Source organism: Protopterus annectens, chromosome 13.part0 (genome assembly GCF_019279795.1).
Source record: "Protopterus annectens isolate FY-2018-M chromosome 13.part0, PAN1.0, whole genome shotgun sequence".
NCBI classification, from domain to species: Eukaryota; Metazoa; Chordata; order Ceratodontiformes; family Protopteridae; genus Protopterus; species Protopterus annectens.
Genome location: NC_056747.1, coordinates 922,860,726 through 922,881,202, shown reverse-complemented (window position 1 = coordinate 922,881,202; position 20,477 = coordinate 922,860,726). Strand labels below are relative to the sequence as shown.

The following is a 20,477-nucleotide window of genomic DNA, read 5'->3' as shown; positions in this document are numbered from 1 at the left end:
CAATATCAGTTCTTTGTCTTGCTGTTTTGACTATAAACTGCACCAAGAGTGTTTGCAAAGCATCTGGATCCAGTTAAAGCTCATTGCAGTCTACAGGATATCTACATTTTCCCATATTTAGGTGACTTTTTCAAAGAGCCAGGAATCTTTCTTTTGAGTGAAAGATCTTTTACACAAGCTGGGAATCCAACAGAACAAGTCTTTCCTAACTCCTTCACACAGGATTGTGTTCCTGAGATGTCATCTAGACACCTCAGTTCAAAGAGCTTTTCTTCCACGAGAAAACATACGTCTTTATTTAGATCTGTCACTCAGACTTCAGTCCCTGCAAGAGAAGGCCTCAGGATTTTGGATCTCATGGCATCTTTGATATTCATGATAACCCCAGCAAGACTCCTCATGAGAAAGATACAATGGTATCTGAAATCTCTTCAGTCCCAGCAACTACACCTTTTATCTTTTCAAAACCCAGTGCTGGGGCTTGTCAGAAGAGTAATCTTTGGTGGATACAACAAATATCCTTAAATCCAGGTCTCCCCTTTTCTCTGTCTGATCCAAAGCAGTGAGTCACCACAGACACTTCGGATTTTGCTTGAGGAGCAGTTTCAGGAGGAATAAAAGTGCAGTGAATGTGGGACACCAAGGAAAGACACAAGGACATAAATATCAAGGAGATACTTGCCCTGATTGAGGCGCTCAACCCTTTGAACCATCTTTGGTCCCTGGGGCTTCTTCATGTGGTTACAGACAATGCCACAATCAAGTGGTACATCAACAAGTATGGGGGAACCAGGTCTTATCCCCTTTTCAGATTTGCCATGTTAGCGTGGGATATAGCTTCACAACACAGTATACATTCTGTCAGAGCAAAAGTGTGTGGCAGATAAGGTGAGCAGGACCAGGCAGTCCCTCACGAATGGAAACTAGATCAGGGGTCTTCCAAGATTTGATCCATCTATGGTGAGTTCCTCAGGTAGATCTCTTTGCCTCCTGTTTGAACAATCATCTGGCAAGAATCTGTTCAAGGACTCAGTACAAGAAAGCGTGGAAGACAAACGCCTTTTCTTTTCCTTGAACAAGAGTGTTCCTGTATGCTTTTCCCACCTTTTTCTCTAATATCCAAGGTAACCCTGAAGATTCAGAAGGAGCCCCCAAGATCATTATGGTAAATCTCTTCTGTCTCAGGCAACCATGGTTCTCCCGTCTTTTGGGCCAGCAATATAACCAGCACCCATTCAAGCCTAGTTGTTCTCTGGTTTTACAGTATTTGTGTGAGGTACTGCCCTATGACCTTTCTCATTCCTATATCATGGTTCATTTACTGGCCATTTCAACATTTCTGCCCATGGACCCTCACCTACCTCCCTAGAAAACACAAGTGGAAAAGAACTAAGGGTAATGCTGCTCAATGCCAGAAGTCTAAACCTCAAGATGCACGCCCTCGAAGCCCTCCTCAGTATGGAGAACATCGATGTTTGTGCAGTGACTGAAAGCTGGTTCAAGGCTCCTCAGAGCACCCCAGCACTATCAGGTTTTACCTCATATCATGCTTTCCGGCCCCAAAACTTGGACCGAACCACAAAAGGAGGGGGAGTATCAATTTTCATCAAAGATACCCACACCTCCAGGTTAGTGGCAACGCACGAAGCATAGGAGAATATCCAGGTGCAACTAACCATAGGCAAAACTGCCTTACAGTTTGCAGCATGCTACAGACCACCCTCTCAAACTCAGGAACCCCACACAGCCTTCCTGAAGACACTGGAGAGTATGAATGTCTCTCCAAATACCATCATTTTGGGAGACTTCAACTACCCAAACATAGACTGGGAACATTACTCAAGCCCCAACACCCTAGCCCAAAGGTTCCTAGAATTCATAAACTCAAATGCAATGGAACAACTAGTCACCATTCCCACAAGAGGAGACAATATACTAGACCTGATCATCACAAACATGGGGACAAAATGCTCCACACCGGAAGTACATCCCTCTTTGGTAAGATCAGACCATAAATTAATCTCACTGGAAATCCACATCCCGCCCCCCCCCCCCCCACAAAAAACCACAGTGAAGAACTTCTCAAAAGCAAACTTCACACTTCTTAAGACTGAAGTGGTATCTTTCAAGGCCCCTGGGCCAGTGGAAACCACAACCCACACTGCTGAATCCTTTGCAAATGCCTTCTATGGGCACCTTCAAGAATGCATGGATCATGCAATCCCAAATAAAACCAAGACCCATTCCCCCAAAGGCAGGCGCCCGGTCTGGTGGACCCCAGCCATAAACAAACTTTACAACAGGAGGAGGAAGCTACTACATGACAGAGCAAAATCCCTAAAAGGGAAGGCATCTCTGATCAGTACTAGCAAAAAACTATGATTACTCATAAAATCATCCAAGGCCAACTTTGAGAGAAAAATCGCAAAAGACACAAAAGACAATCACAAGGCCTTCTTTAGCTATGTTAGAAACCTGAGTGGAAACTCCCAGATATGCTCAGAGTTAGTCCAAAATGACACAAAATACACTGAACCCACTGACATTGCCAACATTCTGGCAGACAGGTTCAGTGCAAATTTCTCCTTCCCCTACCCCAAAAGGAGATATAACTATCCCAGCAGAGTGTAGCCTCCCTAACATCTCAGATGCCCAGGTGAGAGCCGCCCTCTCTAAAGCTAAAAACACAGCATCAGTGGGACCAGATGGTGTCCCGGGCTGTGTGCTACATGAACTCCAAGAGGAACTAAACCCACACATAAGGCTGCTGTTTAATCTTAGCCTTACTACAGGATACGCACTCCAAAGAGTGGCGACGGCAACAGTGGTCCCACTTCACAAAGGCGGTGCTTCTACGGACCCTGGAAATTACCGCCCCATAAGCTTGATGAGCCTGGTCTGCAAAGCTATGGAGAGGATCATTATGGAACTCATAAACAAAGATATTGGGGACCTACAGACATTGGATCCTACCCAATTTGGCTTTGTCAAGGGCAGATCCTGCCTTTTGAACTTGGTCGACTTTTTTGAAACAGTCACTAAGGCCATTGATGAGGGTAAGGCAGTTCACACAGCCTACCTTGACCTTGCAAAAACCTTTGACACAATACCCCACTCGGGCATCATAGACAAACTCACCAGCTTAAATGTAAACCCATATGTCACAAGATGGGTCGCAAACTGGCTCAAGGACAGAACCCACAGGGTCAGAGTTGCTGGAGCTATGTCAGATTCTAAGCCAGTCACAAGCGGTGTCCCACAGGGCTCAGTCCTGGGACCCCTCTTGTTCGGCATTTATTTTTCCGAGGTATAGGCAAACATAGGAGGATTGTGGCTGACAAAGTTCGCAGATGACTGCAAACTGGGCGCCATAATTGATACTCCAGCGGACACAAACATCCTTCAGAGAGGCCTCATAGAAACGGATAATTGGGGCCAGAGCCATGGCCTTAAGCTGAACGCCAAAAAATGTATAGTCATACCCTTTGGGAAAAACAAGGTACCGACAAATTGCCACATAGGCGGTAATCCATTAAGTACGGGAGAGGTAATCAGGGACCTAGGGACCCAGGTTGACAGTAACCTCTCATTTGACACTCACATTGCCAAAGTGGTCAGGAAGACCTTCTATATTGCCCACGTTATCATGAAGGGTTTCACATCTAGATCAAGAGAGGTCATTGTGCCCCTGTACTCTTCTCTTATCAGGCCAATGATTGAGTACAATGCCCCGTTTGGGATGTATCTCACCCAACACCTGCAGCAGTTGGAAAGACCCCAAAAGTTCCTCACCAAGAGGATAAAGGGTCTTAAACATATGTCACATGCTGCCCGACTGAAAAAAGTCCAGCTCTATTCAGTCGCATACCGCCTACTCAGAGGTGATCTGTGCCTGACGTACAAGGCCATGTCCAATCCTGAATTAATGGACATGCTCCACCTCAGAAAGTCCAAATCCATCAGAGCCACGAGAACAAGTGACTTAAACCTCAACACAGAAATAAATAGAATGTGCTGGAGGGACAGATTCCTAACCCAGAGGCTCCCTACACTCTGGAACAGAATCCCAGTCCATGTTAGGCAGAGCCCCTCACTGACTCTATTCAAGAGAAATCTCGACGAGTGGATGGGAGATCGTAGGTTTACCCCGGGGGTCATCTCTGTGTCACTACTAGACAGAGACATAGTAAACTAAACCCTAAAAGAGCTTGGTATTCTCATCCTAAGGGGTGGTGTAAGCCACATACACTCTGGCTAGGCTTATAAATGCCCTAGGGCAGATAGCCTAGTACGAACCTATGAACCTATTTTTCAATACAGTCTTATGACAAAATGTTCTGGAAAAGGGTTTTGCATAAGAGGCCTCCAAGAAAACTGGCGGCCCCCTCCTTGGGATGTTAATTTTGTGTTAGAGAACCTAACACTTACCCCATTTGAAACAGGTAATCTGGCTGACTTGAGGCTCTTAACATGGAAAACAGTTTTACTGATAGCTCTGACAATTGCAAGAAGGATATCTCAGTTGCAAGCTCTATCTCACTTTACATAGGGACTGGGTTCTTTGAGAGCTAATTGTTCTTTTATGCCTACTTTAAGCCAAACTGTCCATCTTTCCTAAAACCTAAAAATGAGGGAGAACAGTTACTCCATACCTTGGATGTCCACAGACAACTCGGGTACTGTCTTGACGGAATTAAATCTTTCAAATCTTCAGATCAGTTGTTCATTACTTGGAAAAGTAATAAGAAGGGACAACATGTGTCAAAACAGACTGTTTCAAAATGGTTGTCTAAAGCTATATTACCTTTTGTTATACTCACCATAACAAAACTATTCTGTGCAGAGTCAAGGCCCATTCTACCAGGGTCTTGGCTTCATCTTTGGCTTTTGGGAAAGGGTTGGATTGTAGAAGTATTCTAGAAGTTGATACTTACTAGGTACTCTTTACATATTTTTTCAAGGCATTATAAGTTTGATTCCTTCTGTCAGTCCAGGTCAAGCTTTGCTAGGACCATTCTCCAAGGGCTCCTGAGCTCTTCTCCTACCACCTTCCAAATGTAGTTAGCCAAGGTAATCTATGCATATAGCTAAGGCTACTGCAGCGGTGATCAACATGATGAGCATAATACAGTTGTGTAAGTTAAACTTATCACAGCAGTGAATGTTCAAATGATCACTGCTGCAGTGTCCGCCCCCTCCCTCCCTCCATCCACCCACCTTGGTTTTTTGTTTGTTTATTTTTTAGCCAGGATGTGTACATTTATTTTTTGTGTGTCCTAGCATTGCCCTTTCAGGGCTCAACCTCCCTCTGTCTGTTGGCAAGAAAGCTCTGAAGGGCTTGGCACAAAAACTTGTCTTTTAGTGAGCTGAGCTTGAGCTGCCTGACAGTTTTGGTGCATGGAAGGTGCCCTGAAGCTTTGGTAGCTGGCTGACTGTTACATCATTGTCAGGATGTAGCCCATATAGCCAAGTCTTAACTGCAGCAATGATCATTCAAACATCTACAGTCATGGTAAGTTTAACTTACACAATTTTACTTTAGTGTTGGAGACTATTTCACTTATTGTATTAATGGCTGAAGTGATTTTGAAGTTTGTTTTGCAGTCAGTATAGAACTAAAAGATGAAAAGGAGTAGTTTTGTCTTCTTTAGATTCAGGATAAGGTTAGATTTGGCCAGTCAAGTTTCAGTGGAAGTAAAGAAGTCCTGAGTGAGTTGTAGAAGTTGTATAGGATTCTGGGCTGGCATGTAAGAGCAGAATCATCAGCAAATTGGATTAAGTTGGCATGTTTAACAACAGTGTACAAATTGTTAATAAATATGTTGAAGAAGTGGGACCCAAGCATTAATCCTTGGGGTATATCAACAGATTTTTGGTGAATACTTTGTGAATCGAAGTAGTAGTAGATTTTATGTATTTTTACATTTTTTGATAAGATTGCAGAGGTATCTAAAGTGATGATGGTTTTGTGGATTTTGATGTTGCTGCCAGATTGTTCAAGCCTTATCCCTTCTATGTCTGAGTATTTTGGTATCAGAAGATAGACAGTGGCCAGTGCTGTGCATGATTCTCCTTCTGTCCTATTAAGAGCCTAATTATTTAGTGCATTAAGGAAGGTTGTATTAAAAGAGAAGAATGGTATCATCAAGAGGAATGGTTCAGAGTAGATTCCAGTTGATTGATTTTACAATAGATAGGAATGTGTTGGGATTAAAGCTGGTTGGATTGCATTCTTCAATAAAGTGATATTTTTCAGGTTACATTGGCAGTACTTCTAATTGCAGTGGTGAGGATGGGATCACTAAGTGTGTCTGGTAAGGTCCTGAGCATGATATCTTGTTTGGATTGGTGGTCAGTATCGGGCCAGAGGGGTTTGCTTAATATTAGGCTTGCTGAACCTAGTTAGAATTTGGATAATTTGAGTGTAGCCAAATAAAATTTAGTGATATAGTGGGGGGAATCACTACTGAGGGAGAGACAATCTTTGTTTGGGCTCCCAAGGATAATTGTTTCATAAGAGATGATGTTATCCAGGAATGAATAACTTCTGTAGTAGAGATGTTATTTTCTGGTGGGGTGTATAAAGGAGTGATACATACATTTTTCTGATCTGATGTTGTCCTCTTCATACTTTCTCAAGATTCCACTTGGCTGCATACTTCAGACTTTGGATCCAACTCTCGAGCTCCTCCCTCTGCCCATAATTCCCTAGTCCATCCTCAGCACCTCAGATCTCAATTGCTGCCATCGTGTACAGACGTGGGATTCTTCTCTTGTAGCATTTGTTATAATTGTCTTTACTTCAGCAAGTAAGAAAGTTTGATTTCTTTATTTAAATTCCATTCTGCTTTTTATCAAACCTTGCCCTTCGTTATTCAGGCACTCTTGGCATCAGGTTTTCTACTATTTTAAAAAGTAATTTATTATAATTACCATTACTGATGTTTTATCTTTTTATCTATCTTTATAGTCAAAACAGCAAGACAAAGAACTGATATTGTGATCTTTACCCTATTCAGCAGGGTAATTTGTTTTACCATTGGTGGTATTCTCTTTTCCTTAAAAAAAAACAAAAATGCTTTTATTTTTCTACTCGTCTTCCCTTAGATTTGTACTGTCATGGCTGACAAGGTGACAGGCTTTAAAAGATGCACTTCTTGTTGGCATAAAATCCTCAACTCAGATGTCCACAAGGAGTGCATTTAATGCTTTGCAACTTTTAATTCACGAGCTATAGCTGACAGGAGAACAAACTGGTTCTCAAGGGTTTGCTTCCTCCCTCATCTTCCTCATCTTCTGGGGCTCAACCCCCCCCCCCCAGTAAGTCTTTGAAAGCTCCTTTGGAGCACAGGAAGTGGTCACCTCTGAATTCTCTCAAGACTGCTTTGGGCCACCCTCGAAAGTTGCTAAATTTTCAGATCCGATTTTGTTGGGTCCGAAAAGACAGTCTGCGGATCTATAACCTTCAGATTCGAAACAGTCGGATCCCATTGTTATATCTGCTAGTCTGACCACTCAAATTGCAGATCCTAAGCCTTCAGATCCAACGTCTAGCACTTCATACACTCCAAGGACTCATTCTCTTGAATTCCTCATAGATCCTGTCTCCCAGAGGCTCCATTCACCTTTTATCCAGACTCCAAAAAAGCACTCCAGACCTCAGTTGACCACCTCATCCATCAGGTCTCCAGGAATCTGTCTGAGGCAGATGTGGATAAGATGATATGAAAGTTCTTCAGAGCTCAGATCCATATGGGGGTTATCTCAGCTGTGTCAGCTATTGGATCAGTGAGTCTTCCTGCCACTACTCACACAGTCTTATCTCCTTCTCCGATCCACCCTTTGGTTTTGGAGCCCCAGCATCTGACAGCCCTGAGAATCCCAGAGTAGGATTTGAAAATAATTACTTCTTTGACTCCAGCAGTATCCCTGACCAGTTCTGTTCCTATGCCTTCGGATCCAAGCGGGTCCTGGAGCCGAAGCATCAGCATCAGATTCATGGAGCTGAAATCTTCTCTGATGATGTCGGATCCATCCCTGCCCGTTTGTGCCTCCGAGGTCCAGTTCCGTCCTGCAGGCACAGATCAGGTCAGAGTCATAATTTACCTGTATTGGATCACTTGGTTAAGGTGTGGGTAGCCATGGCTTCTCCAGGTCCATCTGCCTTCAGGGTTGGAAAAAGGTTCTTTTCTCATTCTAGAAGTCTCATTTCTCATCCTCCCACAGATCCTGCCCCTATTCCCTCTTCTGTTCCAAGCTCTGAGTCCATCAGACCTATTCCACAGGGACAGTCAGTTCCACCTAGCTTCCCACTGGTTACTATGGAGGAACTTCCCCTCTCTTCTGATACATTCCCCCAAGGAGGTTCATCGGAACAGAACGTGCAAGAAGAGGCACATAGAATCCCTGTTGGAATCTCTCAATGAAGGTACTGATTGTGAGCAAGCAAAGGAGTCCCTGTTGATGCAGTGGTTGTGGCAGCAGCCTCCACAAAGGAGCTAGCAGAGCAGAGCTCCTCTTTCTACCCATCTAACAGAGAATATAGGGCACTGGACAGATTTGAAAAGCATGTTTTTGCTTCAGCGACCTTTGCCCTGAACTACCTGGCACACTTCACAAAGCTACAGAGAGATTTGACCAAAGAGCTGTCAAACTGTCTGTCTGAGTCCATGTCTGCAGAGGATTTCAAAATATTGTGTTCTCAGCTTGTCTTTCTTTTATCAGTTTCCAGTGCGTCCATGAGGTTGATCTCTTATGCAGCAGGGGGTACCTCACGGGTGGCCAGTTCACGCATTGCTGTAAGGAGACATGCCCGGATACGGCTGTGTGACTATGCGGAGCCTTTCAAGGTACCATTCAACAATGCTTCCTTTGATGGAACATCCTTGTTTGGCCTTTCTATAAAAGAAACACTTACCTGCAGTAAACAAGATGGAAATAACCTTTCTGCCATGGGAATCAAGTTTTCTGCTCCTGAATGAACTTTCTCAAGAAGTTAGAGTGGTGATAAGAAAATGTGGTTCCACAAATGTCAGGGACCTTTCCAAGATTCACATGGAGACAACTCCTTTAGAGGCAGAGGCAGCAGTTCTAATAGGAAACATCTCCTTTGAGGCAGAGGAGGCCCACAAAATTGGGGTTTCTGAGATTCCTTCCCATATAGACCCCTTGAGTGCTCCAGAAGTACTGCCCAACTGCCCACCTGTGGAGTCAGTCAGGGGACGCTTGTCCTTGCACCCAGACACCTGCGCTGCTATAACAAAAAGATACCCGAGTGCTAAAAATAATATCCAGAGATTACTTCATAACATTTTCTCAGCCCCTAATCTCCAATAGAAAGAAGCTTCTCGACTTTCCACCCAGTCAGGCTGCAGCACAAGAAATTCAAAAGCTGCTAGACAAAAGAGTCATCCAGGAGGTCCCACCAGACCAAACAGGGTTTGGAATTTACTCATGTTTCTTTTTAGTGCCAAATAAGACAGGAGACCTGAGACCAATTTTGGATCTAAGCAACCTAAATCAATTTGTGAAAAAGTCAAAGTTCCGAATGGTCATGCTCCAGTCCATTCTGCCTTCTTTACACAAGGACGATTAGATGTGGTCCATAGATCTTCAGGATGTGTACTATCACATCAAAGTAGATAGGCATTCTGGAAGGCACTTATGCTTTCAGCTGGGAGACAGTCACTACCAATTCAGAGCTGTGCCCTTTGGACTCACCACAGGCCCCAGGTTGTTCACTAAATGTTTGGCAGTGGTAGCAGCTCAGCTGAGACTAAAAGGATTCTAATTGTTTCCATATGTAGACAACTGGTTCCTCATCACCCCTACCATGCACCTTCGACAACAGTCCAGAAACTGTTTGTTCCAGATTTGTCACACACTAGGTATCACAGTCAGCTATGCCAAATCAAACCTGACAGAAGGACAGAACTTGGAGTTTATTGGTGTACATCTGAGCACAACAACGCAGTTTGCCTCTTTGTCAACATAACACATATATGTACTCAGATCTCAGGTTCATCAAATTCTATCTCATGTGGCTCCTCCTGACAGACAAATGCTCCAAGCTTTAGGGTCCATGGCAACAGCAATAGTTCTACTTCCTGTAGCACTTTGCTTTATGATTGTATCCTTTAGTGGACTGTATCTGTTCAGTGGTCTGTTCTTCAGCAACCCCTATCATTTCCAGTCAAGCTCACACAAATATGCAAGCACCATATTCAGTGGTGGATCCAGTCAGATGATGTTTACGTAGGCAGACCCTTTCTTTTTCCTCCCCCATTGGCCACAGTGACTATGGACGCCTCCCAGTTGGGGTTGGGGGGCATTACTTGGGAGGGACAGTCCAAGGCACTTAGTGCCCCCAAGAGACCAATTCGCATATCTACATCCCAGAGATGAGAACAGTCCTTTTAGTGTTGTAAGCATTTCAAGATGCTGTTCCTCTAGGGTCTGTTGCGATTCAAACTGACAACATGTTTGCAGTCTAGTACATCAACAAACAGGAGGGTACTAAGTCTTACCCTCTTTGCTGAGAGGCTATGAGAGTGTGGCAATGAGAGATCTCCTCCAACCTCTTTCTAGTAGCAACACACATTCTTGGGAAATCCAGTGTGCTAGCAGATGCTCAGCAGATCCATTCTGATGCCTCATGAGTGGTCTCTCAATCAACCAATGGCAGAGAAAATTTTCCTTCACTGGGGCCACCCTAGATGTGACCTCTTTGCATCTCCCAACAAGTGCAGCAGGTATTTTGCCCTGATCCCTCCTCAGGGGGAGTCACCGAAGATGCTATACGTTTGGCCATCCAGTCTCTTGTACGCTTATCCCCCATTCCTTTTGATCCCAAAATTTCTTCAGAAAGCAATTCAGTTGAAGAGCTCGGTCATCTTCATTGCTCCTTTCTGGCCTCACGAGGTGTGGTTCCCCTTTCTTTGGTCACATCTTAGTTATCCTCCCTGGATACTGGACGCAACTTCAGATCTTCTCTCACACCCCTCAGGGATGAATCATCCCAATACCCCAGCCCTCATACTAGCCACATGGTTTCTTCTATTCCAATAATAGCAAGACTGTCCAGGATTTCTTCCCCAGTACATGACTTTTTTGTTATCCTCTCAGAGACTCCATCAAAAAAGTTTACAAGAGCAAATAGAAAAAAATTTCCTTTTGGGCCTTGACAAACAACATTGACCCTTTTACTGCCCCTCTCTCTGCTGTTCTTGATTTTCTTTCTGCTGTTTTCAAAGAAGGTGCTAGTTAAAAAAAGAAAAATCTGTGGTATCCCTTGAAGTCTCAGAAAACTCAGTATGCAACCTATACTGGGTCAAATCAAACCAAGCAGAAACTTTGCAGTATGGAGGGTGTGAAGTTCACTCATTGAAATATGTTATGCACCTACCTCACTAATAAAATTTAAAGTTTAAAAACCATACTACAGAGTAATAAAATAAAATAGTAGGTAGTCCGGAGTTGAGTTAAAAATGAAATATCCTTTATTGAAACACACAAACACGCGATCCTAGTTGAGTATGCTTGTTTGTGTGTTTCAATAAAGGATATTCCATTTTTAACTCAGCTGTGGACTACCTACTGTTTTATTATTTTGTTGTACGTATTTTAAACTTCTAATATTATTAGTGAACTAGATGCATAACATATTTCAAGGAGTGAACTTCACACCCTCCACACTGCAAAGTTTCTGTTTGTTTTTTTCTGCAGTTAAACTACAATTGGCAACAATATCATATTTTCATACAGGGGTTAAAAATTATTCTTTGGCTGTTTCCAAGTTGTGTCGGGCTTTCTTGAAGGGCACTTTCCTCCTTAGACCCCCTCCCCAGTAAAGAATCCTTCACCTCCCTGGGATTTGACAGTGGTATTACAAGGTCTGACTCAAAAACTCTTTGAACCTTCATCAAAAACTGATTTAAAGTATATCTCCTTTCTTGGAAAACAGCCTTTTTAGTGGCTATCACATCTGCTAAAAGGATTTCTGAACAAGAGGCACTTTCATTAAAGAACTCCGTACATTATTTTCCATAAAGACAGGGTTACCCCATGGACTAATCATTCTTTTTTGCCTAAAATGGCTTCTGAATCTAACATTAACCAATCCATTCATTTACCGGTTTTCTTTCCAACATTTTCAAACAAAATAGAATATATGCTTCGTCTTATGGATGTGTTAAAGGCAGTTATGTTTTTATTCACACAGAACTAACTAGATCAGAAAATCAGAACAGCTGTTTGTCTCCTCAACAAATCAGTTGAGTTATCTAGTATCTAAAATTACATCGGCCAAATGGATAACTAATTGTGTTTCCTGGATCTATTCCCAACAAGGCATTTCTTTGCCAAGATCACCTAAAGCTCACTCAACTAGATCCACATTTATTTCATCTGCTTTTTGTTCAAGAAGTTCTACTGATATTGGTATAGGGGTGAAGCTCCTCACTGTATTGCTTTGCTTTATATTATTTTGATAGTTTTTAGAATGCTGTGTCAGTTGTTAAACTGACATCAGTAAGCTGAATCATGATACATTTGTTTACAAACATTTTGTGAGCAGTGATAAAATGAATATTCCACAGATTCTGCAGAAATTGCAAATTGGACATCTTCTTTCAACTTGTAGTTTACTGATTTTTCAAATATTTGTCTGGATTAAAAAATGAGATTTCTCTAACACAGTGATAATAACATAATCTTGATGTGCTTACAAGAGTATGATAAAACAGCAGGAGTTGAGTAGTGTGCATTGCTTAATTTCCATGGTATGTTCCTTTTTTGTCTTTCATTGTAGTAGCCTGTTCCACATTGTTGAACTGTACATAATGTTGCAAACAAGACTGAAGAACTATTACTGAAATGTGATGTCCATAACGTTATGTATCGATATTTCATTTTAGTTGTGATGGTGAATGGTGACCATCGAATAGGAATTTTTGCCAAACGAGCTATTCACACTGGGGAAGAACTTTTCTTTGACTACAGGTATGACTGTTTTCATATGGTGAAGTCTGAAACACTTCTAATTACCATTGGATATATAGTTTAATAAGAATTTGTACATTCAGCAGCAATTGCTAGGGTTATAAGGTCAAAATGTAAGTACCTTTGTTTTAAGATAACCCTAACATTTTTACAAGTTTTTAGGATGAATGCCTCTGTCTTTTTTGGGTCTTCTTTGAATAACTTTTTCATTTTTTCTATATATTCAGATTTATTCACCATATATTTAGAAAGTGAAAACAAAGCATCATTTTGGAAGAGTATATTTCTGACAGTTTCTCTATATTCACCTTGATGTCCCTGTGTATGTTCATGCTCACGTGTGTGTGTGTGTGTGTGTGTGTGTGTGTGTGTGTGTGTGTGTGTGTGTCTTGTTTCTACCTGTGTCCCCTTATTATTGGATTTTTCTTAGTAGAGTCATAAATTCTTTTGAGTGTTCAAGCTCCGTGTAAATTTAACAGCTTTTATAAAAAAAAGCATCTTCAGTATTCATGGACTTATTACTCAGCATTGAGAATTTGAACTGAAGGACATTGTCAGCTGCAGAAAACGCATCCTTAAAAAAACAAGTATCTGTTGGCATATAGGGATAAAGCCCTGAATACGGCCCAGGTGACACAGAGTTGAATAAATTCTAGGTATTTGAGGAGGTAGAAGAAATGTTGAGGGGAGAAAGAGGATTGACAAAGCAATGCCTGCTTGCCTGGAGAGCGAGATACATGCCTGGGTCATTGTTCTCATATTAGTATCCCCATGGAGAACACAGACCTCATGGAAGCATTCACTCTAGGGAATCAGGGCCTTCGGAGGAGTTACAACACTTATCTAAGCAACTGACACACCCTAGCTAAGGCCCAATGCACTGTGCACCCCAAGCACCTGGGAATGTGCAATGTGGATAGTTAGGGCTTAACATTGAAATCCCAAGTCCCCCGAAGAATGGATAATAACACTTCCATCACTTCCCCTCACCCCTAGGAGAAACAAATGGACTGTAGGCCTGTTATTTCCCTGGGGAATGAATGGGCTGCCAACTGTGTAAGCAAAGTCGTGACTTGATGTTCGCTGGGAAATACCGAAGCAAAAAGAGAAAAATACATTTAATACGGACATTGCTAATGTAGATTTACACAGCTTTGTAAAGAAACTGTTTCTGACAGGAAAAAATGAGTGAATTCCGTAATTTAGTCATATTTGTAGTGGTCTGAGTTGACTTTTTCTTTGCCCTTATATTTTCAGCGGAAAAATCCAGAGATGTTCTTCATCTCACATTGCTGCAGTCCTTACACTTGGGTAGTCCGCTGTCCTCGGTCGGCCCGAATATCAAAGTATAAGGCTGACGTCGGTCAAGGCGCATTTGACTGACATCAGGACGTCAGGGTACAAATGCGCATGACCGACGTCATATCCTCAGTCTTTTTTGCCGCATGGTCCGATGCAGAAGCAGCGTTGCAAGTGCCGGTTGGCGTTCTGAAATTTTTCGAATTCGGAGTTTCAGACCGAGTCAAAGTTGGCTAAGTACCCCGTTGGGGAATATTTTAGTTTTTTCTTGCCTCAGTGGTTTACCGGATGTCAGAAAAAGTAAATAACTGTATTTCTTGTGGGAAACAGATACCGCATAGAGATTATCATACTTTGTGTATTCCTTGTTTAGGGCCTGAGCACGACGTTGTTGGGTGTCGCTCTTGTGCTAGATTCAATAAGCGCACTATAAAGAGAAGGTTAGATTGTGCCAGGTTAGTCTTCGGGAAGCGGTGTAATTATAAAATGCCGTCGGATGCTCCGCCCGCTTCTTCGAAGAAGCGCAAGGACAAAGCTACTAAGCCTAGGCTAGAAGAACCGTCCGTTCCGGACGCCGGTTCTTTAGAGGTGTCGGTGGAGCCGGTGGTTCCGCCGGAGGTTTCTTTGGAGTCCCAGGGAGAGACTTTGTTATTGCAGGATGTGGCCTCTCAGGAGGCAGGTCAGGCCGAAGGGGCTTCTCAGGTTACTGTACTCCCCTCACTTCCTAGGGTGGTTAGGCCCTCTCCTTCTGTTTCCAAGGCTTCTCCCAGAGGCAGGCCAGGTTTAGCTTCAGTTGGTGTCACCCCTAGTTCTTCAGGAACTGTGCCCAAGAAGCATATGCTTAAAATGGCAGAAGATTTGATTACTTTGATTAGAGGTTCTTTGCCCCCTCCTGATAAGAGACCAAGGGTGGAACCTGAGCTAGGGAGTTTTGAGCAGGCTTGGATGTTTCAGAGTCTTCGGCTGAAGACTTGCAGGAGTATTCTCCTTATTCTGATTCTGATGTGGATGATTCTACTCCTTCTGCTTCTCCTCCTGAGGATTTTTCTTTTCAGAGACTCTTCATTCCATGAGGGAGCATTTTAAGTGGGAAGGTCAGGACTTCTCTGATTCCAGGAAAAGGCTTAGGGAATTTTGTTTTACCCCAGCATAGGCCTTTGGCTATTCCTCCTGTTCTGGATGTGGTGGAAGATGTTTTGCAGAGGCTTCTCTTAATCCTGATTCTTTGCCTCCTGCTCCTGTTAAACCGGATAGGTATTACAGGGTGCCTGAAGCTCATAAGTATCTTTTAAGAGTCCTAGGGCAGACCCAGAAACTGTTAGTCAGGGGCCTAAAGGTGTTAAGGCTTCTGTTGTCAAAAATCCGGTTCCTCCAGATAAAGAGGCCAGGGCTTTGGATAGATGGGGAAAGAAAGTTTATACTTCTTCCACCCTAGCTATGAGGGCTTTGAATTGCCAGTTTCACATGTTGGAATACGAAACTATCTCCTTTCACAATTGAAGTCTAAGGTAGATGCTCTGGCGGAAGGTATTGAGTGTAAAGAGTTACAAGATTTAGTACATGTTTCTGAACAGGTGGGTAAGCATTCTTTGCAATGTGGTTTTGATGCTGTACAGGCCTCGTCTAGGGTGGCTGCCACTGGGTCAGTTCTTCGCAGGCACGCCTGGCTGAGGGATCAGAATTTATCTGACCATGTTAAGACAAGGATTTTAGATGCTCCTTTACAATCTGATGTGTTGTTTGGTTCTCCTGTTGAGGCAGTCTTAAAGAAAATGGAAGACAAGGCTAAGTCTATGCAGACTGTTAAAGATTTTTTGCAGGTTCAGCCCCCGAAGTTTAGTAGAAATTGGCCTACCAAGGGGTGGACGTATCCTTCTTATGATTCCCAGTCTAGGGGTAGGTCTAGACGTGGTAGGGGCAGAGCTCAGGGCTCTTTCAGGCCTAGAACAGGGAGCTCACCTGCACAGTCTTCGAGTGAGGGCAGGGGTCAGTCCTTTCGTAAACAGACCCAATGACCTACCTTTTCAGCTGCCAGAGCCTTCTCGTCTGGCAGCACCTTTGGGAGGAAGGTTGGCTCTTTTCAAGGAAAATTGGAGTTTGATTACCCAAGACAGATGGGTATTGGATATCATACACCACGGTTACAGGTTTTATTTCCATACCTTGCCTCCTTTCAAAGGCATGCCAGACGTTCCTCCTCAACAAAGAATAGAGGCTCACAAACAAATTTCTCTGTTACTTCAAATAGGGGCCATACAGCCGGTCCCTATGCCAGAAGTGGGCCTATGATTTTATTCTCGCCTGTTCCTAGTACCAAAGAAAGGGAACACTTGGAGACCAATTTTGGATTTATCTACCCTCAACACTTATCTGGACATTCCCAAGTTCAAAATGTTGACGTTACAACAGCTTTTACCTCTGCTGGGCAAAGATCATTGGATGGTAACTTTGGATCTCAAGGAGGCTTACCTTCATGTTCCTATCAGACTGAGTTGCAGGAAGTATCTGCGTTTTCGAGCTGGGACTTCTCATTATCAGTTCTCTGCATTGCCCTTTGGCTTATCTACTGCGCCCAGAGTGTTCACGAAAGTTCTGGCTCCAGTGATTGCTTTCCTCAGGCTAAAAGGAATACAGATCTATCCTTATTTGGACGATTGCCTGATTCTGGCTCAAGGAAGGGACGAGCTTCTTCATCATTTGGAATATGTGATAGCAGTGCTAAGATGCCTGGGGTATTCTGTGAAGAACGAAATAAAGTCCAGTCTAGTACCCTCTCAGGACATGTGCTTTCTGGGTGTAAGACTGAATACAGCATCCCAGATGGCCTTTTTGACCCCGGACAAACAAAAGAATCTTTCCCTTTACTTTCATCAATTGTCTCATCAGTCCAGGCTGACTGCAAGGACAGTCCTTCAAGCCTTGGGGTTCATGGCATCTTGTATTCTTTTGCTTCCCAATGCCAAACTGCATATGAGGAAGTTACAATGGTATCTCAAAAATGTATGGACACAGCACTGCCAGGATCTGGACACTGTCATTCAAATAATACCTTGCATTCAAAAGGAATTGTTGTGGTGGGCTCAGGAATGTCACCTAAACAAGGGACTCTCTGTGACCCGGCCAGAGGCGAGTCAGAGTCTAACGACAGATGCCTCAGACAAAGCTTGGGGAGCTCATCTGAATGGAAAGTGGATACAAGACAAGTGGCCTGCCAGACTACAACATCTACATATCAACTTGAAGGAGATGTTGGCAGTCCAGTTTGCATTAATAGCTTTCAAGGATTTTCTTCTTCCAGGGCAGGTGTTGATTCTAACAGACAACACAACTGTCATGTGGTACATCAACAAGCAAGGGGGAACACATTCTTATCCTCTATGCAGGCAAGCAATGATTTTGTGGGAGACTGCTCTCAGTTTACAGCTAAATCTTCAGGCAAGGTTTCTGCCGGGAGCACAGAACTCCTTAGCAGATGTGTTGAGCAGACGAATTATGGATCCCCACGAGTGGAAATTGGATCCTCACGTATTTCAGAAATTGACAGTGTCATGGGGAACTCCAGACATAGATCTGTTCGCTTCTCCACTAAACCACCAGCTGCCAAAGTTTTGCATGAAAAGGTTTCATCCCACAGCTTGGAAAGTGGATGCTCTTTCTTTCAATTGGAGCAATCTTCATGTGTATGCCTTTCCACCTCTGCCTCTCTTCGCAAAGGTACTACTGAAGGCCAGACAGGACAAGCCAAGGATGATTTTGATAGCTCCAGATTGGCCTCGACAGCATTGGTACCCATTACTGAGAAGCCTGGTACGGGAGCCTCCATGGCCTTTGCCTTCGATTCCACACCTGTTGTCTCAGGAGGACAGTCATTTGCTCAATGTCAAGCTTCACTCTCTTCACCTAACAGCCTGGCATATTCTGTTTTGAACCATAGTGGGTCTCAACTTCCACAGCAAGTTTTGAATGTTATTTTGGAAGCTAGAAGGCCTAGTACAAGGAAAGTGTACGCAGATAAATGGAAGAGATTTTTATTTTGGAGTGCAGCAAAGGATTTGGATGTTTCTGAGCCTGATTTAAGTGTGGCTCTTCAATATCTTACTGAGTTACTGGACAAAGGTTTGTCCTTCTCTTCTATTAAGGTTCATGCTGCAGCAATTTCGGCTCACTATGATTGTGACCCACCATTGTTTTCTCATCCTTTGTTCAAGCAATTTCTTAGAGGGGCAAAGAATATAAGACCCCACGTAGAGCTCCTACTCCTGCTTGGGATCTCAATTTTGTGTTGGAGAAACTCACTCTACAACCTTTTGAGCCTGCAGCTACTACCGAGTTGAAATATTTATCATGGAAGACTGCTTTTTTGTTGGCCATTACCTCTGCAAGAAGGGTTTCTGAATTGCAGGCCCTTATGGCGGTTGAGCCTTTCTTAATTTTCCATAAGGATAGGGTATCTTTCATACTAATCCTTCCTTTATGCCTAAAGTGGTTTCTAGTGTGGCTTTAAACCAAACTATTCATTTGCCTACTTTTATGCAAATCCCCAAAATAAAGGGGAAAAGATTTTGCACACTTTAGATGTACACAGGCAGTTGCGATATTATTTGGACAGAACTAAAGGGTTCAGGCAGTCTCAGCAGTTATTTGTTTCTTTTGCTTTGAGTTCTCAGGGCAAGCCTGTGTCAAAACAAACTATTTCTAAGTGGATTGGGTTTTGCATTGCTTTCTGTTATTCCCATCATGGCAAGGAGATTCCAGCTGGGATTAGGCCTCATTCCACTAGGGCTACTGCCACTTGACAGCTTTTGAGGGGTGGCAACTAAGGATATTTTGGAGGCAGCTACTTGGAGTTCAGTGCATACTTTCTCTAGGCATTATCACCTACCACTTTATTCTAAATCTAGGGCTGGTTTTGCCACTGCTGTTTTGCAGGGCATTTTGGCAGCTCCTGCTTCCTTATAGTTTGGCCATCCTCCCTTACCTCTGCTTTGGGATTCTACCCAAGTGTAAGGACTGCAGCAATGTGAGATGAAGAACATAGTACAGTTTTGTACCTACCATAAATGTAGATGTTCGAAGATCCACATTGCTGCAGTCCAATTTACCCTCCCTCCTTCCCCTCTGTAGTTAGAGGCGGTTGTGTGGGTTGGGTTGTCAATATGGGGTATATTGTATATATTGTATATATTGTACATATTTTTAGTGCTAGGATGGTTGGTTGTTTGTTTGCTGTCTTTTGGTTTTCACCTTTCTTTTTAGGGCCTTCTGACATCTGGGGCAAGAAAAGACTGAGGATATGACGTCGGTCATGCGCATTTGTACCCTGACGTCCTGATGTCAGTCAAATGCGCTTTGACCGACGTCAGCCTTATACTTTGATATTCGGGCCGACCGAGGACAGCGGACTACCCAAGTGTAAGGACTGCAGCAATGTGGATCTTCGAACATCTACATTTATGGTAGGTACAAAACTGTACTTTTCATCTTATTTAACATGCTGACTGTAAAACTAGACATTTTTCTTTTGTAATTTTATATTCAAGAGTATGTCTGCCCCTTATTTGTTACTGCTTAAATGAAAATCAGTCTAATTTTGTAATCACGAGTAAGGTGCTTTTGTCACTATTTAGGTGAAAAGAGCCTTAAGTCATTTATGCTTTGCCTGTAGTCATACTCAAAAGGAGCACTGATGTGTTCATCATAAACCCCTTTCTGAGTTATTTTGTTATATTTTGCAGTGAAACCTTGAGTGGAGACAAATAACAGCAGTTTTCCTAAGAGTAGTCATGATAATAAGGCAAAGAACATTTTGTTTGGACTTTTTTTGGTTTTATCATTTGAAACACCTTTAACGAAAGACCCAGTTTCAGAGATGACCAGAAGGTTTGGTGAGGTATTGTGACAAGCTTGTATTGTTATAAAGTGCTGTTAGAGGCTTTAAAAATCAAAGAATGTAGCTCATAGCCGGATGTTTTCAAAAATCAAAAGATTGAATACATTTTTAATGCAAGGGGCAAGTCCCCTTGCTCCCCACACCGCCTGCTAAATATATATATATATATATATATATATATATATATATATATATATATATCTATATATACCAACTCCAAGATCGCACAACAGTGGAGAAGAACACATTCCATCTTTCAATATTTTGAATTTTCAGTCTTTTTGGAATT

At 42.8% G+C, this 20,477-nt stretch overlaps 1 protein-coding gene across 1 annotated transcript in view; it reads left to right on the top strand.

Moving 5' to 3' along the window:
* Positions 1-20,477, top strand: part of EZH1 (enhancer of zeste 1 polycomb repressive complex 2 subunit) — a 3,086,757-nt gene that overhangs the window by 3,032,150 nt on the left and 34,130 nt on the right. Inside the window, exon 19 of the mRNA XM_044054680.1 lies at positions 12,915-12,999. Within this exon, the coding sequence (XP_043910615.1) occupies positions 12,915-12,999 (85 nt within the window). The remainder of the gene's footprint in view (positions 1-12,914; positions 13,000-20,477) is intronic.